At 45.8% G+C, this 23,500-nt stretch overlaps 2 protein-coding genes across 9 annotated transcripts in view; one reads left to right on the top strand and one right to left on the bottom strand.

Annotated features, from left to right (window-relative positions):
* Positions 1-9,740, bottom strand: part of PPME1 (protein phosphatase methylesterase 1) — a 30,981-nt gene extending 21,241 nt beyond the window's left edge. The window contains exon 1 of the mRNA XM_082060157.1: positions 9,509-9,740. Within this exon, the coding sequence (XP_081916283.1) occupies positions 9,509-9,606 (98 nt within the window). The 5' untranslated portion in view covers positions 9,607-9,740. The remainder of the gene's footprint in view (positions 1-9,508) is intronic.
* A 1,331-nt stretch (positions 9,741-11,071) lies between these two features.
* Positions 11,072-23,500, top strand: part of C2CD3 (C2 domain containing 3 centriole elongation regulator) — a gene marked incomplete at its 5' end in the record, with an annotated part of 50,318 nt that continues 37,889 nt past the window's right edge. For 6 of the 8 annotated variants that reach the window (XR_014185586.1, XR_014185587.1, XM_082067720.1 and 3 more), the window contains 12 exons: positions 11,072-11,222; positions 11,305-11,553; positions 13,046-13,203; positions 13,791-13,981; positions 14,418-14,635; positions 15,447-15,579; positions 16,604-16,726; positions 18,833-18,977; positions 19,360-19,520; positions 20,723-20,914; positions 21,285-21,397; positions 23,180-23,298. Coding sequence is in view for 6 of the 8 variants with exons in the window: in XM_082067720.1 (XP_081923846.1) it covers positions 11,135-11,222; positions 11,305-11,553; positions 13,046-13,203; positions 13,791-13,981; positions 14,418-14,635; positions 15,447-15,579; positions 16,604-16,726; positions 18,833-18,977; positions 19,360-19,520; positions 20,723-20,914; positions 21,285-21,397; positions 23,180-23,298 (1,890 nt within the window). The remainder of the gene's footprint in view (positions 11,223-11,304; positions 11,554-13,045; positions 13,204-13,790; positions 13,982-14,417; positions 14,636-15,446; positions 15,580-16,603; positions 16,727-18,832; positions 18,978-19,359; positions 19,521-20,722; positions 20,915-21,284; positions 21,398-23,179; positions 23,299-23,500) is intronic. The other 2 variants (XM_082067724.1, XM_082067722.1) reach the window with 1 other exon arrangement.

Raw genomic sequence — 23,500 nt, 5'->3', positions numbered from 1 at the left:
TTTTATCTTGTTTTCTCAAGCAGATGTCTTTGTGAGATCAGAGAACTGGAGAACTTGGCATCAGTCTCAAATCTCTTCAGAGAAGGGAACGGAGCTGGTGAGGGGCTGGAGCACAAGTGTGATGGGAGCGGCTGAGGGACCTGGGGGGTTCAGCTGGAGAACAGGAGCTGAGGGGAGACCTTCTGATCTCTGAACTGCCTGAAAGGAGCTTGGAGCCAGGGGGGGTCGGGCTCTGCTCCCCACGAACAAGCGCCAGGAGCAGAGGAAACAGCCTCAAGTTGCGCCAGGGGAGGTTGAGGTTGAATCTGGGGAACAATTTCTTCCCCAAAGGGCTGTGGGGCATTGGAACAGGCTGCCCAGGGCAGTGCTGGAGTCACCATCCCTGGAGGGTTGGACAGACGGACATGAGGTTCTCAGGACATGGGGCAGTGCCAGGGGTGGGGGAACAGTTGGACTTGATGGTCTTGAGGGGCTTTTCCAACAAAATGATTCTGTGATTCTAAGTTGACCTGATGCTTTTCTCCTGGAACACACAGACAACTATGAGACCCTCCAGTTACTGAGAGCACAGTCACTATAATGAAGAACAAACCCACGAGGTTAGTGAAGACAATGTCTCCTTCCTTCTCCATTCCTCCAGATTTACTCACTCCCTGTGGTTTCAGATGTAGCTGAAAACAAAAATGGTTTTCACAGAATAGTTTGGATTGAAGGGACCTTCAAAGCTCATCTGGTCCAATCCCCTGCCATGAGCAGGGACATCTTCACCAGCTCTGGTTGCTCAGAGCCTCGTCCAACCTCAACTTGAACATCTCTGGTGATGGAGCATCCACCACTCCTCTGACCTTCCCCAGATCTCTCAGATCTCTTCCCACCTTTCTACTTGCAAGGCCACCCAAGCCCAGGACAATGGAGAAGATGAAGAGACAAGGAGCAGAACAGGAGACAAACTGCTCCTTCAAGCAGCAGCACAAACCCACGCAGGGTTGGCCCGATTGCGTCACCAAAGCCTGAATTTGGGAAGCAACTATTGACCGAAACGATTAAATTTTGCTCAGTTCCACACAAGCCGTCCGTAATTCCTACGCAAAAGCGAGATGGCGTTGGTCAACCTTCCACTTTGCTCGGGGAAAACCTGAATGGGAAATCAAAACAACAAAAACCCAACAAGGGCACAATCAAAAGACTTACGGGTATTTTTTTATCGGCTAAAATTTCCACGCAGATGTTAATACCATGACAGGGAAATATCTCATGAATTGCAAGGGGAAAACATGAAATCAGAGCCGAGCCCTTCCCTGGGAACTTGCCCCTCTTCTCTTTATACTGTTGGATTTAGTGGAATCAATTAACGCTTCAAATTCAGCTTAATTGGAGTTAACACCTCCAGAGAAAATGTGTAGTTGTGCATCATATAGGAAATATCTGGGAATAATATATACCAGGCTCTTATGTTTGCAGAGGAATTGGAGCAGAAAGCGGAGAAGGGAATTAAAAACTATTGTCACCTCCAATAAAACATGTGCAAATTGTAATTTAAACCAAAATACTTGCCTCCAAACACTTGGGAAAGCATAAGTGACTTCTCGGTTAATAGCGAACCCCCGAAAAAGCAGCATAAACATGTAGTTTTCCACAAAACACTTGGTGACTGCAGGAATCGGGGCTGATTTCAGAACATTTCTCTGAAGAAAAGAATTAGTATCTTTGATTTCTTCTTCCTAGAGCTTCTTTATTTTAGCGATCCACCAACACACATTCAAAATTAGAAGCAAGCAGCTGTGATTTCGCACCTTCCTCTGCTCAAACAGGATTTTGCTGACCAAATATTTAAACCCACACAAGTAATTACGGCTTTTTAAAGTATCCGGCCGAGTAAACCACAAATGGATCTGGTGTAATAACTTTTCTGGGATGATACTTAAATGTCAAACGAGTCGGTCGGCGTATTAAACTGGAATCACAAACCAATTCCGGTCCCATGTACAGTTGGTTTAACCTGTTGTTAAGGGGTTTTCTTTCAGGTATTTTCCTAAAAATAAATAAATTTTAAAAAATATATCGTCGCAAGCAGGAGGAACCATTTCTAGAATATATTTTTTTTCTGAAAATCCATATATAAAACTATGCATGCAATTATAGAACATCACGTGCATCAATCAAGACGTCTAATTCTTGCGCCGTATTTGGACCCAACCAAAGCGAATCAAACACCGTGTGTATGTGAGAAATGCCATAGGTGACAGGCCGCATGTACAAATACCTGAAAATTGTCAAGGACATTGTTTTAAGTTCTGCCTTGAAGATACTGAATCCATAAAATATTGATTTAAAAAGTTACGGGGAAAAAAATGGATTAGAAAGGGAGAAATTTGTTGGAATTGTCACGATCGAATGACACAGATCTGATCCAATCAAGCCCTTCCAGATAATTAAAAGATTTTAGGAGTTTGTTCATGATTTTTATTCACATGTTGGAAAAGAAGAGTAAATTCTTCCTAATTTCCAAATCTCAGCTCTGAATCAAGTTGTTCTGGAAGAAAACTAATGAAAAACTTAAGAGGTGAAATAAAACAGCTGTCAGGAATCATAGAATCCCAGAATGTCAGGGGTTGGAAGGGACCTGGAAAGCTCATCCAGTGCAATCCCCCCATGGAGCAGGAACACCCAGATGAGGTTACACAGGAAGGTGTCCAGGCGGGTTGGAATGTCTGCAGAGAAGGAGACTCCACAACCTCCCTGGGCAGCCTGGGCCAGGCTCTGCCACCCTCACCAGGAACAAGTTTCTTCTCATATTTAAGTGGAACCTTCTGTGTTCCAGTTTGAACCCATTACCCCTTGTCCTATCATTGGTTGTCACCGAGAAGAGCCTGGCTCCATCCTCCTGACACTCACCCTTTCCATATTGATCCCCAGGAATGAGTCCCCCCTCAGTGTGCTCTTGTCCAGCTCCAGAGCCCCAGCTCCCTCAGCCTTTCCTCACACGGGAGATGCTCCACTCCCTCCAGCATCTTGGTGGCTGCGCTGGACTCTCTCCAGCAGTTCCCTGTCCTGCTGGAACTCAGGGGCCACAACTGGACACAAGATTCCAGGTGTGGTCTCCCCAGGGCAGCGTAGAGGGGCAGGAGAACCTCTCTGACCTACTGACCACCCCCTTCTAACCCACCCCAGGTCCCATTGGCTTCCTGGCCACAAGGGCCCAGTGCTGGCTCATGGTCACCCTGCTGTCCCCAGGACCCCCAGGTCCCTCTCCCCTACGCTGCTCTCTAATAGGTGATTCCCCAACTTACACTGGAACCTGGGGTTGTTCCTGCCCAGATCCAAGACTCTACACTTGCCCTTGTTATATTTCATTAAATTTCCCCCGCCCAACTCTCAGCCTGTCCAGGTCTCTGATGGCAGCACAGCCTCTGGCGTGTCAGCCACTCCTCCCAGCTTGGTGTCACCAGCAAACTTGCTGACAGTCACTCTATTCCCTCATCCAAGTCAATGATGAATATATTGAATAACACCGGCCCCAGCACTGCCCCCTGAGGCACTGCACTAGATCCAGGCCTCCAACAAGACAGGAGCTGCTTCTGGGGGTTTCAGTCCCTTTTGCTTCACTATTTCATTCATTATTTGATTTTCTCAAATCTGACCATAAAGTTTGGTTTTATTCCCATTTTAACCGAGCGATCCAAACACATCACTTGCAATATATAGGCAAGTTCGAACAGGACCAAAAAGAATACAATTAAAAACAAAAAATAGAAATGAGTCTATTTTCACCTATTTCAACGCAGGAATTGGTGCAAATAAAGCACATTTTAGCCATGGAAAAATCAGCTTGCAGCACAGCTGGATATTAAGTTTAAACCATTTTAACAGCTCTGCTTCCACTTTAAGAAATAGATTTATAAACATGAGATGCTTAACAGAGCAAATCAATGTTTTTTGAGTTTAATTATTTTTGTTCCCTGTAAAGGTTTGAAATGTAAAGGACTGTTTCAGTATAGCCTTGTATATTTGCCAGCACCATAAGCCACACTCGTATTTTTCTCTGTGTAATTAATCACATTCTCTTGTGGTGGCCTGACTATAGAATCTTGCACTTGTTTGTATCGAACTGCATCCTGCTAAGCCCAAACTTAGCCAAGCCTAAATTAAGCTTAGGTAGAAATAAATTACATGCACACAGACGAGATGCAAGCAGAAAGGTAGCCCATAAGCTGAATAGAGGGGCAGAGTCATACCTCCAAAAGAACCCCCAAAACCAACAGTTCTGCTGACACGTATGAATTAATTTATGATCTGCAAATGGAGATGAAATAATCTTTCCAGTCCACAGGTGTGTGAAAGGTTCTGTTGAAGTTCCACATCCAGTTTAGGGCTGCTGTCCAAAAATAAAAATCTAGCTTAGACGAGGACAGATCAGAGACCTTTTGGGGAGAGGAAAAGGTAAAAGGAACAAAGTATTGAGTTTACAGACTGAACGGGTTCAGAAATGAAGGTCTAGATGACCGTGACACCTAAAATCAACCAGCCACCCTGTTCTCCTGAGAGCTTCATCAGCAACCAGAGACAAATAATAGAATGACAGAATAATTTTGGTTGGAAAAGCCCCTCAGGATCATCGAGTCCAACTGTTCCCCCACCCCTGTCCCTGCCCCATGTCCTGAGAACCTCATGTCCGTCTGTCCAACCCTCCAGGGATGGTGACTCCAGCACTGCCCTGGGCAGCCTGTTCCAATGCCCCACAGCCCTTTGGGGAAGAAATTGTTCCCCACATCCAACCTCAACCTCCAGCCCCTTCCCCAGCTCCGTTCCTTTCCCTGAACTTGCTCCAGCACCTCAAGGGCTTTCTTGGTGTGAGGGGCCCAAAACAAACAGAAGTTGACCCGGTGCAGTCCTGACATTTGAGCACTTTGACTAAAAACCTAAGCCAAAGCTTCTGCTGCTCCATCTTCAGACAAGCGTTGGAACTCTCCTACACACCACCCTACCCACATGAGAAGGACCATTAATATCTATTTTAAAAGCCACCCCGCCACCCTGCAGATCTCCCTTCCAACGCTCCTTTGTGACAACGGCCATGGAAGTGTCTACAGCAGGACAGCTTCACCTCACCACTACGTGCACCTTGCTGTCTCCATATTCCATTTCTTCTTATCTCCTTTTTATCGCAGAATCACAGGGTGGTTGGGGTTGAAGGGACCTCTGGAGATCATCCAGTCCAACCCACCTGCCAACGCAGGGTCACCAGAGCAGATCACACAGGATCCCAGGGGGTTTGAATGTCTCAGAGAAGGAGACTCCACACCCGCTCTGGGCAGCCTGGGCCAGGCTCTGGCACCTCCCAGCAAACAAGTTTCTCCTCATGTTCAGATGGAGCCTCCTGTGTTTCAGTCTGTGCCTGTTGCCTCTCACCCTGGCGTTGGGCACCACTGAACAGAGTCTGGTCCATCCTCTGACACCCACCCTGACATATTGATCCATTGATCACATCCCTCTGAGCTTCTCTTCTCCAGCTCAACAGCCCCAGCTCTCTCAGTGTCTCCTCATCACAAAGATGCTCCAGACCCCTCAGCATCTTTATGTCCCTCCCTGGACTCTCTCCAGTAATTCCTTGTCCGTCTTAAACTGGGGAGCCCAGAACAGGACCCAGTTCTGCAGATGAAGCCGTTCTCACGTCAGACCCGCAGTGTCTCACACAACGGGAGCGTCGCCCGTAAAGGGATTTACTCCATGTCAAAGCAGTAACACAGAAATACAACTGTACCGTGCGAGTACAACACGATTCTGAACAACTCCCCGCTGCTTAGAAGGGGAAGGACGGGGGAATTCTTGATCCTGAACCGCAACGCTGGATTTCACGTCAGCACTTTCAAAGTATTTCAAAGGGGGAAAAAAAATATATTTTTATAGTATCATAAAAACAAACTTCCCGTCATAATCATTTCGTCAACAGCGTTCAAAACCACCCCCGAAGATGGGCAAGATAGGAAGCATTATATAAATTACTATATAGGATTGCTACTCATGATCACTGCATGAGCATAAATATTAGCGAACTCCAAAAATACCCCACAATGAAGCACAAAATCTGTTTAAAAATCCCTGAAAATGCTGCACTGTAATTCATTTGTTTACCTGCCATGAGTAAGCGAAGCAAAAAATATCATGGGGGTTTAGTCAGCATCTCGTTAAGTTAGTAATTTAATAGCCTTTACTTTTAGCTTTTCTAATAAAAATTATCACAAGGATGGATTTTCGGAAAGAAACCAACGCTAATGTGGAAACATGGATCACCCCATTTGCAGGAAATTAATCTTTGGGTTTTTATTTAATGTGGAGACACTCGCCTTCGGGAAATACCCGATCGGAGCTGACACCAGCGGCAAGACAAGCTGCAAACTGATTGTCATCCTCTTTAAGGCCACCTGGACACCAATGTTGGAAGGTTTTCTATTTATTATTAAAGTGAATTTTTAACTGAACAAGCAATGTCATTAAACTTTGTCAGCAACCCGTCTACAATGCACAAACTCACTATAAAGTACATTCAAAATTACACAAACTAACTCCAAGGGATGAGACTCTTAAGTCAAACAGGAGAAAACAAGAGGAAGAAATAAAACTTCATTTCTTCACCTCAAACTGAAAAATTGTGTGTTTGGCAGATTTTGTATAACAGAAGGGTTTGCTTGGTTAACTCTTGTTCTGAACAGAGCCAGCATCGTTAAATAATATAATTAACATTTAACACAGCCTGATATGCACCACGGAACCTTCAGCACGCTCCTGTGACATACAAGATGCTCCACAACACAAACAGGTTAACAAGTGGTTTAGTGACTTGCTCATAACCCCAAAATTCAACCTAATGTCAGGAAACAAGAGCCCACGAGTCCCAAATCAAACAAGAGCCCACGAGTCCCAAATCAAACAAGAGCCCACGAGTCCCAAATCAAACAAGAGCCCACGAGTCCCAAATCCTAATTCCAGATAACCAGACAGAAGTCCTGAGAGCAACCCACTCTGAAATAACTCAAAACTGCTTCTTTCTAATTTGTGTGCCTATTTCTATACTAATAGTACTAATCAATCCTTAATACAACCTTTTTTTAAACATTTCTATGAAGCTTAGCTTTAAAATAATTCATATTAAAATACATATTTGATGGAGATCTGTTGGCATTAGCTCACATACTCACTACCTCAATTGTATTTTATCTATCTAAACATAATATAAAGAATAAGATGCGAAATAAACGTTTTAAAACAACACTTTAAAACAGAGGAGAAATAGTCCTCGCCCATCCACAAATACCTAAATGGTTTATTTCGGTCACACTGGAGTAGCTGCTTTTTTCCTTATTTCTTCTAGTAATCTGATTTTGCGCACCGAGGCAAAGGAGATTTCCTGTAGGAATTGCAGGGTATTTTTATCCTCCAAATGGAGCACTCGGTACCGTGCGGCACACACCTGGATCTCATCTCGCGGAGGCTCCTCCGAAGGATCAATCCCTTTGATAAAAAGCTCCAAAAATCGGAGGTGTGGATCGTGACAATCAGCTACGTATGGAAAGTAGCAAAACGAAAACGCGCTTTCTCCAGATTTAATAAAATCTCCGCTTTTCTGCCGTTCTGCTTAAATCTGCATTTCGCACAGGGCTGCCGAACTGTTCCGTTCAGCATCCTGAGCTCAACATCTCAGCCTGAGCCCTTGTGATTATTTCCAGCTCCCTTTGCTTTCTCTCAGCAACCATAACTTCCTCCCCTATAATTTAGCCATAAGTTAATCTTGTTCTCCTCTTACCTGCTTGGAAAACAAGCTTCTCCCTCACACCTTTGGAGCTGAAAATACTCAATTCCCCACAAAGCCACCCCATTTTCTCCCTCTGACTCATCGCTAGGGAATAAAGCTTTTGCTGAGGTTGTTCCTATCCGCTCAGTCCTTTTTAGTCACCATCCACGCAGCAAAATAACACCTCTCAGAGTTTCCAACACACGTTCTCACTGCTGCTTCAAAGATTTGACATCCGTACTGGACTATCCCGGATTTTCCGTCATCTGAAGCAGGGATTTAAGTCACCTGGCAGAGCTCACCTATTATCCAGCTCCACATAAGTGTCGGCTGCTGAGAAATAACATTTTAATATACTTTTCTCCCTCGGCCACACTTTCACCATCTTGGAGGTGCCGCTTAAATAAATCACGACGCATTGGATCGTCTCTTTAAACACAGATAGTAAAAGGACTCGGAGAAAAGGGCTGAAGAATAGAGCACCCAGTCCGGGGGGCTCGGTGGCCTCTCCATCCAGAGAGACCCACCCCATTACCAGTCACCTCCACTGAGCTGCCACCCCCCCAGAAAAATCCCTTCACCCTGAACCCCCCAGCAAACAGCACCCGCTTTTCTCCTTTTTCACCCTTTTTGTCCCTTTCCCACCCTCAAGTTCTCTCTCCCACAGCCTCCAAACAACCAGCACCTCAAACATTCCAGGCCCTGAGCCCCCCCCAGCAGCAAGTAAATCCCAAAGGACACCCCAGCCCCACTCAGGACAGAGCACCCCCTTTGTATGGGGCACCCCAACCTGCCCACACAAGGGTGGCCCCTCTCCCCCCTGCCACCACCTTCCAGCAAAGAGGCCACTAACCCCCAAAAATGAGCATCCCCTCCCTCCAGAACCCTAACAATGAGTATTCCTCCCCTGCAGGCCCCCAAATAATGAGCACCCCTCCTCCAGACCCCAAATAACAAGCACCTCCTCCCTCCAGATCCCCCAATAATGAGCATCCCATCCCTCCATATCCCCAATAATGAGCATCCCTCCCTCTATACCCCCAATAACAAGCAGCCCCTCTCTCTATACCCCCCCAAAATGAGCACCCCTCTTCTCTAGACCCCAAATAACAAGCACCTCTCTATATATATCCCAAATAACAAGCGTCACCTCCTTCTATACCTCCCAATAACAAGCAAACCCTTTCTCCAAACCCCAAATAATGAGCATCCCCTCCCCTCCATACACCCCAATAACGATCACCTCTCCCTCCATACACCCCAATAACGATCACCCTTCCCTCCATACACCCCAGTAACGATCACCTCTCCCTCCATACACCCCAATAACGATCACTCTGCCTCCATACACCCCAATAACGATCACCCTTCCCTCCATACACCCTAATAACGATCACTCTGCCTCCATACACCCCAATAACAATCACCTCTCCCTCCATACACCCCAATAACGATCACCCTTCCCTCCATACACCCCAATAACGATCACCCTTCCCTCCACACACCCCAATATCGATCACCTCTCCCTCCATACACCCCAATAACGATCACTCTGCCTCCATACACCCCAATAACGATTCCCTTCCCCCCCGCCAACGAGACCCCCAGGCGCACAGCACCGAGCATCCCTCCCCCGCCCTGTCAGACTCTTTCCAGTCCTGTCCCGCCCCAACCCGGCCCCCCGGCCCTCTCAGCCGCCCCCGCCCCTCCTCCACCTACCCCATGCGCATCTTGGAGCCGGACTGGCCGCCGCCACCGGGCAACGGAGGGCGCGGCGGGAGGCGGCCCAGGTGCAGCTGCTTCTCCAGGGCCGACATGACGACGGACGAGGCGCCAACGCACAAGGAGACACCGCGAACCGTGGGCCCGGCCCGGCCCGGCCCCGCCGAGCGCCCCGGCAGCCGCCAACCGCCGCCCCGCCGGAAGCGGCCTCTCCGCACAGCGCCGCCGCGCGGCACCTGCGCCGCGCTCCCGTGGCCTCATGGGAAATGTAGTTCATGCCTCCGCAAGGTGCTACGGGGGCGCGGTGCATGATGGGAGTTGTAGTCCCGGAAGCGCGGATCTGCTTTGACAGGCTCCCACAGCATCCTCACAGCTGAACTGAGGGAGTGCGGTCTGGACGATCGGGTAGTGAGGGGACTGTGAACTGGCTGAAGGGAAGAAGCCAGAGAGTCGTGGTCAATGGGGCAGAGTCCAGTTGAGGCCTGGATCTAGTGCAGTGCCTCAGGGGGCAGTGCTGGGGCCGCTGTTATTCAATATATTCATCAGTGACTTGGACGAGGGAATAGAGTGACTGTCAGCAAGTTTGCTGGTGACACCAAGCTGGGAGGAGTGGCTGACACGCCAGAGGCTGTGCTGCCATCAGAGACCTGGACAGGCTGAGAGTTGGGCGGGGAAACATTTAATGAACTAGAACAAGGGCAAGTGTAGAGTCTTGTATCTGGGCAGGAACAACCCCAGGTTCCAGTGTAAGTTGGGGAACGACCTGTTGGAGAGCAGTGTAGGGGAAAGGGACCTGGGGGTCCTGGGGACAGCAGGGTGACCATGAGCCAGCACTGGGCCCTTGTGGCCAGGAAGCCAATGGTACCTGGGGTGGGTTAGAAGGGGGTGGTCAGTAGGTCAGAGAGGTTCTCCTGCCCCTCTGCTCTGCCCTGGGGAGACCACACCTGGAATATTGTGTCCAGTTGTGGCCCCTGAGTTCCAGCAGGACAGGGAACTGCTGGAGAGAGTCCAGCGCAGCCACCAAGATGCTGGAGGGAGTGGAGCATCTCCCGTGTGAGGAAAGGCTGAGGGAGCTGGGGCTCTGGAGCTGGACAAGAGGACACTGAGGGGTCACTCATTCATGTTTACAGATATCTAAAGGGTGAGTGTCAGGAGGATGGAGCCAGGCTCTTCTCGGTGACAACCAATGACAGGACAAGGGGCAATGGGTTCAAACTGGAACACAAAAGGTTCCACTTAAATTTGAGAAGCAACTTGTTCCCGGTGAGGGTGGCAGAGCCTGGCCCAGGCTGCCCAGGGGGTTGTGGAGTCTCCTTCTGTGCAGACATTGCAACCCGCCTGGACACCTTCCTGTGTAACCTCATCTGGGTGTTCCTGCTCCATGGGGGGATTGCACTGGATGGGCTTTCCCGGTCCCTTCAACCCCTGACACTCTTTGATTCTTTGGGGGCGCGTCCCGCTCCCGCGGCATTCTGGGAAATGTAGTCCGCGCGGCAGTAAGGTTCGGTGGGGCCGCGGTGCATGATGGGAGTTGAAGTCCCGGAAGCGCCGCTCCGCGTCCCCTGAGGGAGCGTCCCGCTCCCGCCCAAGCGGCGGTTGCCGGGCGGCGCGGCCTGAGGCGGGATGCGGCAGAAGAGGCCGAGGCCGCTCGCCCCGGCGGCGGGGGACTCACGGCGGAGGGGAGGTGGGACGCTCCCTAGCGGGAAGGAAGGTTCGTGGTGTGAGATGAGGGAGGCGGCGTGGGTTTGCGTCGTGCTGGGCCGCTGGCACCTCTCGGTCCCTTGTCCCCGCAGGTGTCAGCGACGTTCGCGCTTCCACCGACCTGCCGCCGCTGGTGGAAGGCCCACTGCGCTGCTTCCTCCGCTGCACCGTCTCCCGGCTTCTATGGACGGTCCCCAGGCCGCCCGCCGCCGCCCTCGTCCGCCTGAGGTGGTGGGGAGAGACCTCGGACGGGACCGTGTTCCAGCCGGGCCGGGCCGGGAGCGGCACCGCCCGCTACGCCGTGCGCTGCGGGCCCCGGCAGTTCAGCGCCTACCTCACAGGTACAGCCCGCGGGGACAGCGGCCGAACATGGGCCAGCGTGTGCACAGGTGGCCAAGAGGCCACCAGCATCCTGGCTGGTACCAGCACTGGTGTGGCCAGCAGGCCCAGGGCAGTGACCGTCCCTGTGCTGGGACCTGGGGAGGCCAAACCGCCAATCCTGGGGGCAGTTTTGGGCCCCTCACGCTAAGAAAGGCCTTGAGGTGCTGGAGCGAGTTGGGAGAAGAGAACGGAGCTGGGGAAGGGGCTGGAGCACAAGTGTGATGGGAGCGGCTGAGGGACCTGGGGGGTTCAGCTGGAGAACAGGAGCTGAGGGGAGACCTTCTGATCTCTGAACTGCCTGAAAGGAGCTTGGAGCCAGGGGGGTCGGGCTCTGCTCCCCAGGAACAAGCGCCAGGAGCAGAGGAAACGGCCTCAAGTTGCGCCAGGGGAGGTTGAGGTTGGATGTGGGTACAATTTCTTCCCCAAAGGGCTGTGGGGCATTGGAACAGGCTGCCCAGGGCAGTGCTGGAGTCACCATCCCTGGAGGGTTGGACAGACGGACATGAGGTTCTCAGGACATGGGGCAGTGCCAGGGGTGGGGGAACAGTTGGACTCAATGGCCTTAAAGGTCTTTTCCAACCAAAACAATTCTGTGATTGTATGATAACTGCAGAAGCTGAGGGGTTATTTCCCTGCAAAGTAACCCCAGGCCGGTTTTCACTTTTTTAGGTGGTGTTCTTGATTTAGAAACATTTTGATCTCAGTCTGGAATTGCCCACATCAGTCTCACTCGTGGTCAGGTTTCGCCCTCAGGTCTGCAAAGTGTTGAAGTCTCCTGTAGTCCATGTATTGTTAAGATCTGATGATTTTTAGTCTTATACATATCACCTTAAGCAGGCATTTCAGAGTTCTAAGGATGTGAAGAGTGAAAAGATACTCAGATGAGTTTGTAGTGTTATTAAGATACTTAGTGAAAGATCTGCAGGAAATTAATGCAAGGGAATGTCTAGAGTCTGTCCATAAAACCTGTGTCTGCCCTTGCTACTGGTAAAATCACAGAATAGTTTGGGTTGAAGGGACCTTCCAAGCTCCCCCATTGCCACTCCTGCCATGAGCAGGGACATCTTCACCAGCTCAGGTTGCTCAGAGCCCCGTCCAGCCTGGCCTGGGATGTCTCCAGGGATGGTTCAGCCACCACCTCTCTGGCCAACCTGGGCCAGGCTCTCACCACCCTCAGGGCCAACGGTTTCTTCCTTGTATCTAATATAATTCTACCCCCTTCATTTTAAAACTGTTACCCCTTGTCCTATCCTAAGTAGTTCTTTTGTGGTAATCTTGTACTATTTATCACAATTCATGATCAATATAACACGTCTTTACTTGGCGCCTCGTTAACATGATTTCATGATATGACATCATTTTAACCTCTGGCATCTCTGTCATTTTAACAAAAACATTTTAACTGTTACCATGTTGCGTGAGACTGAATTAAGCTGTTCATATCTTTTGCAGATATGGGTGTGCTTGTCCTGGAGGTAATGACCAAACTTGACCGTCTTCCACTCGGCAGAGTGCAAATCACTGGACTGTCCCAGCTCTCTCCCAGCCATCCCATTAAAGGTGTTTTCACCATTGTTTCACCGACCTCTGATAAACTAGGAGAGCTGCAGGTAGTCCTTGCATCTTTGTTCGTTATTATAAATTGTACTGTGGTAACGCTTGCTGGTGTGATCGGGTGCTGGGATCAAGCTTTGCTGTTTTGGCTGCAAACCTGGTCCCTGTCCAAGGCATTTGTGAGCTCAGGTAGCAAATGAAAAGTTAATACTGATGGTGTCAACTCTTTTTGGTTTAGAAGAATGTGTGGCATTGGTAGTTCAGCTTGAGAAATTGTAGTCTCTAGGCTGAGAAGGTTTTAACAGTGGATTTGAAAACGGATACGCAGTTCTAACATTTCTCCACAGCCTCACTGAGCTGAAATCATGGATGATTTTGAAATCTGGGGTTAAGAAGGTGGTGTTTGGTTTTGCAGCCCTGGCTCTGGACAACTTCTGCTGAACAATAGTTGCCTGTGGTTTGAAAATATGGAATGTGAAATAAGCAGCTCTAAAGATGTCAGAGTTTTATGATGTTACCCAACTGGATGATATAAATTTTGTATATAAACCCAACAGTTTTCCATAGCGTGAAATGTAAAATTGAATAGTGCATGTTGCACTTAATTAAGAACGAAGTTCTCTTTTCGCATTCTGTCTTGCAGGTCTCACTAGTCCTAGAACCTCTGCCAGAACTGTATGACACCAGCAGCTCTGTCCCAACCCCAGATGCAAGTTTAGATGTCGCTCCTGCGCAGGGAAGCAGCAAGTCCCAGTTTCTTGCTCCGTCACGGCAAACACGGGTGACGATCGCTGACCGAGAGTCTGTGAACAGTAGCAGAGCTACAAGTCCCAGGTATTTTTTTTGCCCCGTGACAAAATCCTGGTTTATTTTGCTGTTCACACACTTTTGTTTTTTTAGGTTAAATAGCTATACACTTGTGAGTTATGGAATACTTGATTATTTTGAATGTGCATTTTAGATGAAATCCAGAACATTCAGCATTTCAGAGCTTACAGGGACAGTTTCTCATCTGATATAAATTTGCATCCTACGTTGGTTTAGTTCAGGCTATACCAGTTGACACAGGAGGTGCCACAAATCTTTTCCTTACAGCTCAACTTGGTCTCTGATGATCTAAGTGGAAGATTAGTCATTAATATGTCATTTCTTTTTGGAGCGTGTACTGAAGGGGAGCAGCTGCAGTGCTAGGGAGAATTTGAAGTGGTTTGAATCCCTTTACCCATCCGCTTTAGTTGTTACTGAAATAATGTTTCATTTTTGTCAATAGAGGAAAGGACCATTTGCTCCTTCGAGAGAACTCTGAAAACATAAAGGACGCTCTTCCTGCTTCTCATCGCCCTCAGATTTTACCAGAGGAACATTTGAAAGCGAATCCTTCAAAGCAGCAAGTGTCGTTTCTCACCAGCGTCGATTCAGAAGCACCTGCTAGAACAAACATGCGGGTCCTCTCTTTGCATAACCCGGCTACACAAGACCTGCTTTCAGGTTTGTATTCAATTGCAATAATCTTTTAGATTTCACAATAAATAGTCCCTATAGTCTATAAAAAATTAAGGAAAAGGGATACTTTGCACGCTCTCACTGTATTTCAAACAGAAAATTATAACAAAAAGGTCTGTACTTAAAAACTACTGATTTAGTCATGTTGGAAGGTGGTTTAAAACACGCTGCCCTGGCAGCGTGTGTGAGCTCTGGTCTGGAGGGGTAAAGAAAACGAGCTTCACGAGCTCTTTAATCGTCATCGTGTCTTCCGAGATGTCTGTCACAGGTGCCACACATGTAGATCTAGAGAAGGTTTCTATGTCATTGGCATTTTCAGGTGGAAAAACAATTTATTTTCCATCACCTGCATCTCTTTTTTGATGACAGACATCCTGGACTGGATTCAAACAAGCATCAAAGTAGGGTGCATTTCCATAGGTGTTGTCTGTTGAGTGATATTTTTTATATTTACAGAGAATACCTAAAATTAGTCTGCTCTTGAGACATCCTACAGTGACAAGCTACTCTTCCATGAATTAGTCTTGTTGCTGTATCTTACTAATGCCCCTCTCATGCCTGACAGTGTGTGCAGATGAGTTATTTATACATCTGATGGAGAATTACTCTGACTCTCTCCCAGCCGTACTATCTGATTAAACGTGTGTAGCACACGTTTAATCTCCAGTATGTCAGGATCTCTTTATAACAGCACAAACCAGAAGTTTCCTGACTAGCTGGCGCATTTATTCTGTTTATACATTGCTTTTAAATTGCATTTGGATGCTGAAATTGAATCCTTCTGCTTATTTCTCAGCTCTTTTAGATCAAGGCAATAAACTCCGTGATGCAATGGTTGTTTCTGCGATGAAGTCCAGCCCGGACATGGAGATCGAACTGAATGAAGTGCATCGTTTTATAGAGAGAGACGATTGCAAATCACCAGCAAAGTGAGCTTGGAAAATGGGGGAAGTTGTATTAAGTTCCACATTATAGATTTTGAGACCTTAACAGGAAAATTTGAAATACTGAGATTCATGTGATATATTTTAGGATTCTCATTCAAATAGGAACTTAGTTTCTACTTGTGAATAAAAGCCTGCAGTTTGTGACTCGATTTTAATCATCGTGTAGTAAACCTTGATTAAGTAGTTGATTTTAATTTGCACAGTGTATTTGTATTTAGCACAGAGTTACTTGACAAGGAAATATTAAATGCTGATAAGGAATAAGAGTATGGTAAGGAACATAGCAAATGAAATGTTACTTGAGCACAGAGAACAGGGTTTCGAAGAAATATAAGTAATTAGTGACATAAATTGAGTACTTTTGCATATTCTAATTTGCATCTCTTGGTGCCGCAATACCCATGAAAATTTGCATTTCCAACTATGTTCTCAGAATGAGTCATCAGTATCTTCTTCCATATCATCTTTCTTAGCAGATTTGAAATAAAAATGTGTCCTTTTCAACTTCTAAGCCCACCTTTGTTTAGTACTGGGCTTAGTAAATGTTCTCAATTCAGTGAAACTGCAATTTAGAAGCATTAAGACAAATGCGTTTTTTACAGGAGAAACTTCAATTCTTTGTTTTTGGAAAAAGATTCACGATATCTTTTGTTCCCCTATAAACCAGAAAATAATATCGTTGTCCTGTCAATGATGCTGCTACAAACACAATTTAAGTTATTTCTCCTTGAACTATTCCGATTTGTTTAAAAAGGAAAAATTGGTCGAGCATCACTTATAAACATGTTTCTTGTCTTCCTTGGACCTTCTCTCTTATTTACAGCAGCTGTGCTTAAACTGCAAGATTGGACCAACCTTTACGGTTGGACTCGATGATTTTAAAGGCCTTTCCCAACCTAAACGTTTCTATAATTCTGTGACACATCACAAAGTATAAGATTCGTCTTGAACATTCCTTAATATCTTGATTTTTCCTGCTTTTTGTGCTGCAATCGCTGTTATCCAGGAGCCCAAAAGGCTTGAGCTCAAATTTTGTGCCCAATCCTGAAGATCTCCAGCTCTTTGCGTCCGAAGTCTCCGGTCAGGACCTGAACTCTGAAGAGAGAGCAATACAGTTACTGTTGGGCAGGTGAGTGCAAAATTGTCCTTATTTATCCACTTTACACTGAAAAATGCCTCTTGACTCCTCAAGTTTTCCACACTTCTGGAAATGTAACTAGTGAATCGTATGTGCAGTGATGGAAGTGTTTTATACCTCAGCTTGCACTCAAATTTAATGCATGACAGCCTGAATAGCTCAAAGTACCTTGGATAAAATTAAGTTATTTAGCAGTTGTAACTGTTGTGTCCTAAACTGTTAAGTACATAAAACAAAAACAGTGTTTCTTTGAAGAACTTGCAGCCTGTAAATTAAGAATAGAGAGAACCAGTAGTTATTTTTGGTCTTTCTCATATATTAAATTGACCATTTTTTCTCATATTGTGTAGCAAGAACATAAATGATGCTTACACTGTGCGCAGATCAGGATATGAACATACAGCTTCTGGCTCAGAGATGGTTCAGAATTACAGTTCATATGTCTTGAGCCCCGCTTTTATTTTTTCCGTGTGGTTTATCGCTGCCTAATGCTGAAGTGTTTGCAGATCATAAAAATGGTTTTGAACTCACAACGCAGATAAAAAAAACCTTAAACCAAACAAAACCCAACTTGGCCCAAACCATGATCTAAAGATACTTGTATTTATCTACTCAGACAGAGTTTGTGTTTGTTTTTTATTAAACTGTCCTTACGTAATATTGATTCCAAAAGTTATACAGTATTTATAATAAATATTATAGGCAGATGTTAATAGATTTGTGGTTGAGTCACCATCCCTGGAGGGGTTGAAAATACACATAGGTGAGGTTCTCAGGGACATGGGGCAGTGCCAGGGGTGGGGGAACGGTTTGACTCAGTGATCTGGAGGGGCTTTTCCAACCAAAAAGATTCTGTGATTCGGCGATCTGTTTTATGCTGAGGGTCAGCATGCTCCGAAACAGGTTGCACAAAGTCATTATGGAATCTCCAGCTTCTGATATACTCAAAATCCAGCTGGATAATTTTCTTATTTGCATCCTCTACCTTTGAGCAGGCGTTGGGCGAGATCTCCAGAGGTCTCCTCAACTGTTCTGTGATTCTGTGGATATATATTCACACACATTTCTTTCAGGTTGAGTCCAGAGATGTTATCACAAGATAGCCCATCAAGTTCATAGAATCATAGAATCACAGAAGGGTTTGGGTTGGAGGGACCTTCCCAGCTCCCCCAGTGCCCCCCCTGCCATGAGCAGGGACATCTTCACCAGCTCAGGTTGCTCAGAGCCCCGTCCAGCCTGGCCTGGGATGTCTCCAGGGATGGTTCATCCACCACCTCTCTGGCCAACCTGGGCCAGGCTCTCACCACCCTCAGGGGCAACAATTTCTTCCTCATGTCCAGCCTGAATCTCCCTCCTTTAGTTTAAAACCATCACCCCTTGTCCTATCACAACAGGCCCTGCTCAAAATCTATCCCAATCTTTCTTCTCAGCCCCTTTTAAGTCCGGAAAGACCACACTAAAGTTTCCCTGGAGCTTCTCTTCTCCAGCTGAACACCCCAGCTCTCTCAGCCTTTCCCCCAGCAGAGCTGTTCCAGCCTCGCATCCTTTCTGGGGCTCCTCTGGCCCCTCTCCAGCAGGTCCATGTGTGTCCTGTGCTGAGGACCCAGAGCTGGACCAGCACTGCAGGGGGGTCTCACCAGAGCGGAGCAGAGGGGCAGAATCCCCTCCCTGCACCTGCTGCTCACGCTGCTGGGGATGCAGCCCAGGACACGGGTGGATTTCTGGGCTGCAAGCACACGTTGCCGGCTCATGGCCAATCTTGCACCCCCAGCACCCCGAGTCCTTCTCCTGGGGGTGCTCTCCATCCCTCCATCCCCAGCCTGGATTGACACCAGGGGTTGCCCCGACCCAGGTGCAGGACCTTGCACTTGGCCTTGCTGAACCTCATGAGGTTCACATGGACCCACTTCTCCAGCTTGTCCAGGTCCCTCTGGATGGATCCCGTCCCTCAGGTGTGTCACCTGCACCACTCAGCTTGGGGTCATCTGCAAACTTGCTGAGTGTTCGCTCCATCCCACTGTCTGTGTCACCCATAAAGATGTTTAATAATAGTAAACTTGCAGCACTAAGTTACTTTTCTTCCTCTTGTGTCTGCAGTGCTGATTTACCCCCTGTGCAGTTCTGGGATCGGACAGGATCCCTTTTGGATTCGCTCTCTCTCGGGAGTGAGGTGTATGACAGTGAACTCAACGATCCCCATTATGACCAGAGTCTGCTAGAGAATCTTTTTTACACGATTCCTGTAAGTCGAGAGCAAAAGGAAGGTGCTAAACTTGTAGTTCCTAAGGTGAAAAAATCAGAAGTCTGCATCAAAAAACTCTACAGATTTCAGTCTTAATAAAGCTTAATAAGCATTAATTATCTTACAGAAGCTTGTGAGAACATTGCTTAAAATTAATATTATTAAAAGTATCTTATTAAGACTACAAAGTCAAGCGGTGGGTTTGGGAATTGCTAGCATTGAGACTTTTTTTTTTAATACCTCTATAAGTAACTTTGCTACAATTTTAATTGTTTCCAATTATGCAATCTACGAGTTGGTTTTTTATGCGTCGTGACCATTGTATATCTTTCTTTGCAACGATAGTTAACTTCTTATTTTATGTTTGTTATTTCCATTTCAGAAATCTGATTCCAGTTTAAGCGATTTCCTCAGTGATGATGATATTAACTCCCCCAAAAAAGTAACCAAGGCAGAAAGTCTCAAGAAAGCTGATCCTATGAATCCGCAGAAGGATTCTAATGCCTTTGATCGGGATCAGAAGGTGACAGATACTAAACCCAGGTAAATAGTCACATTATGTGACTTGTTTTGAAGCATCTCATTCGTTACTAAGTTAATATTAGCAAGAGTCACGTTGTTGTGCTCCATCATTATCACATAATTCACTGAATAACCATTTTGGGGAGGAAATTTCACAGCATTTCTGGAAATGAAGGAGCATCAGCATCACCTAGGAATTTGCTCTATGTTGTTAAAGAAACTATTGAGACACAATTAGTTAAAATCACGAGTTTGCCAAAAATTCTATAAGCCCAGTAATAAAGTTTTGACCTGTAGAAGCAGAAATGGTAAAGCCTGAGTGGGGCTCATGACCAAACTCTCGCCCTTTCTCCTAAAACAATAATCCCTGTGTAACCTTCATGATAAATTAGTCCCTGTGCTGAAAACCAGCAGATTCCCCACCAGCTTTGTGCAGTTTTGTGGCCTTGTGTAGGAAACAGGTATAAAACAACTCGCATCCTATTATTTTTGTACGTCTTTTAATTGTATAAAATGTATATGTGCTTTCCAGGGACAGAGTTCACATCAGCAGAGCCTTTCTCTGCTGATTTGTGTTGTTTTCTATAGATGTAGTAAGTAAACTTCTGTTCTGACTTGATCTTAATTATATTCCAATAAGACACTGTCCCTAAAAATCTGGTTATCAAGCTTTACTTGTACAATACCAGTTAATATTAAGGTTTGTATTTTTCCTAATTCAGCTCCAGACTATGATTTTTGAAGCTTTTCTTAAAAATGCTGCTATTTTTACATTCAGGTAAAATTCATATACCCAGAGGTACCAACACAAAACCATTTACGAGTCAAATCTTACAAATCAAGTGCAAGTAAGATTTTAAATCATGACAAAAATCCTGTTGCTGTTCCTCAGCCGCAGTGTCCATGTGTATAACCATATTGTCTCCCTGTTTTTGGTATATGACATTAATTTAAGCTTTTCTTTTTGAAGCCTTGGATTGCAGAAGCTTTTTCCAAAACTCCAACAATGTGAAACGTGCTCCTTTTTTTTTAATCTGGGATATTATAAGATTTTTGCTATGGTGGCCACCAAATTATATTTTAAAATATTTTTAAATGTGTATTTAATGAATGATGAGCCCTTTTTAGACACTATCCCACCAACCTACAGGTTTCTATTCATGTTAAGAATGTCTGTCTTGTCCTGATTCTCACTTTTATCTCTTCACCCCCTCTCCTACCAGACCGTTTGCTCCTCCAGAAGCTCACACAGAACCAGCTCACGTCGCATCCTTGAGCGTGGACAGGTTGGCGTCGCTGGGCCGAATCCACCTGGCCAGAGTCATCGTTGACAGCTTGAAAATCCCTCCTGAGAGCATCCAGATCACCCCCAAAAAGAAAGGCTTGATGGGGAAGCCTCCAAGGCCTAGTAAGTGGTAAGGAGGATTATTTCTCACCTCTTAGCTCTTCCCATTTCGCAGGAGATCGTATATTATAGACATCTGAAAGTCAGAGATGTGAAGAATTTCTCCTGATGTGGGCTCACTTCAGGCTGTGGGTTTTTTTCTGGGATTTAGGGGAGGTACAAATGTGCTTTTGCTTGAAAACAAAAGGGGTTTCTTTTGTTTGTGTTGAGGAGAATCCGACATACATAATCTATCGAAAGAATTCCTAACAATATAGTTCAATTATTCTAAAAAAAAAATAGAGCAACTTAATAAATTGTGAATACAAAACTCACCCGCTACATTCAGTTTATTAGATTTTTTGGTGGATTGTCACTTCTAGTCACTTTTTTATTCGTAGTACCTTCTTTATTGAGTTCCACTTCCCTGTGGGAGCCTCCAAGGATGAAAAAGGACAAATCTCCGTGACAACAGAAGTAACTCGAATAGCTTCAAGTAAAATCACAGATGACGGTAAGAGGATTATTTCCCCCCATGTGTTTAGTTTTGTCGGCCCCTTCGCCTCTTAGAAATTATTTAGTAGCATTTTCGATGTATTTTCTTTGCTGCCTGTGAGTAGCGGCACCTCTGCCATTGTGGAATGTTCCTCTCAGGGAGAAGGAAACCAAAAGTTTGGGGTTTTTTTTGTTGTTTCCGGGAAGTATTTCTATTGGAATTCTCACATTTCTTGTTCTAAGGACGTAACAGCAGGTCAATAAGCCTATTACTTCGTTTCAACATCGAACCAATCTCCGTTCTGCAATAGTTTGAAGGTGATAAAGTACTTTTAGAAATAGCAGAGAGACTTATATCTCAAAGCACTAATTTTCCAGATGTTGCGGCATTTCACGTAACATCTGCAAGAGCTCAGAGTCTGCTGGATCCAAGAGATCTTGACAAGTCCTGTGCTCAAATGAGTAGATATTAAACTCTACTGAGTTTGTATCCCTGAGAACAATTTCTGTTGTGTTTCTCTCCTCAGTGAGCAGAGAATGAGCAAAATTCTCTCTGCCCATTTTTCCCAGCAACCAAAATTCTAGGGTGACTTTCAAGCACCTCTCTCATGCGGTTATTCATTGACTTTGTGTCTTTCTGGGCGGCACTTGAAAAATCTGGGGTGTAATTCTCAGTTCTCTTGTATATTCTCCATCTGAAACATCTAATTCTTCTGAACCTGAACACTTTGTGATGCCAAAACAACACTCTTTGTAATACAAAGATAATACAGCCCCCTGCACTTTGTCTTGTGTAGTTCGATTCTTTGCAATCTAGAAAAATAAGGTGGAAAATAATTTGAAGAAGCTGTCAAGTCAATCCACTGTAATGGTGTCGTTTATTTGTTTCCTGAGAACTGTTTTATCTCATTTATTAAAGATGCCCAATGGGAAAAATTGCCCAGACAAGCTGTGAAAGTGCCGCGGTTCCTCTTAGAGAAGTTTCCTTGCGTCTAACCCGAGTTTTTGTCATCACATGAATACTTCATCATGAACAAGCAAAGCACGTTCCTTCCACACTGCTGTACTTCTTATTCCTCTCTTTTCTAGACCGAACACCAGGTCATTCAATCTTCTCTTGCAGATGTTACTTTTCTCCTGAATTTGTGATTACTCTTGCAGTTCAGCTTTGACTCCCTCAAGATATGTCTTGAAATACATCGCTCAAAATGCAACAGGGTTCTCCCACTGCAGAAGGGAAAGTCTCACTGCGTACTAGGATGACAGAGACTCGGTATCAACTGCAGCCTTTAGATTCTGTTATAATATTCATTTTATCGTGCTGCCCTTCTGCTATTTTCTGGCCTTAGAGAATGAAGAGCAGTTTACTTTGGGCTTAGTGTTAATAGATAATGCAAAATGAAATGATTTTGTGCATAACAGAGCAATCTCCAAGGGGAAGTTTCTTTATATTTGGTTATTTTTGAATATCGGTTGCTCTTGTGAGGAAGAAAAAAACATAGAAGGAAATTACCTGCAGAGTTGTAACGTGATTCAACCTCAAGAGGTTCTTGTTGAGGGTTCCAGCTACAGCTTTTCCCCCTTTAGCTCCCTGACCCTGGCAGATGTGTAAACTTTGTCTGTGTGTCTGTCCGTCCTTCTCAGAAGTGCCGTCCCTTTCCCCTCAGAGCTTCTGACCTTCACATCCCTGCTCACCCTGCGGATTCTCTGCGGGGACTGAAGATTTCTCTGTCCCCGATGGAGCTCAAAAGCCAGTTTGGTTGTCAATCCAGGAGCTCATGAGTCTCTGTCTCCCTTGCAGTGGTGACGTTTCAGCAGCGCTTTGTGTTCCCGCTCCGTTTCGGTGGGACGATGACGGAGCACTGGTGGAGCTCTGACCTCGCTTTTAAAATCTACATGAGGAAAAGCACGCAGAAAAAGGTACTTTTGTAATGAATTCTTCATACTTTTTGCGTTGAAAAGCTGAAAAAGTCTCGGTATTTCTATTTCTCCCAAATACACAGTGGTGGCGTTTCTGCAATTTCAACTATCAGAGGCAAAACAAAGTAACATAGCTCGACTTCTTCATCAACCATTGCCAGATATTATAAAGGAAAATTACATTATGTGCAGATGCTACAAG

Source organism: Streptopelia decaocto (genome assembly GCF_964273445.1).
Source record: "Streptopelia decaocto genome assembly, chromosome: 1".
NCBI classification, from domain to species: domain Eukaryota; kingdom Metazoa; phylum Chordata; class Aves; order Columbiformes; family Columbidae; genus Streptopelia; species Streptopelia decaocto.
Note: the sequence above shows the minus strand (reverse complement) of the source record. Positions and strands in the feature narration are given on the sequence as shown.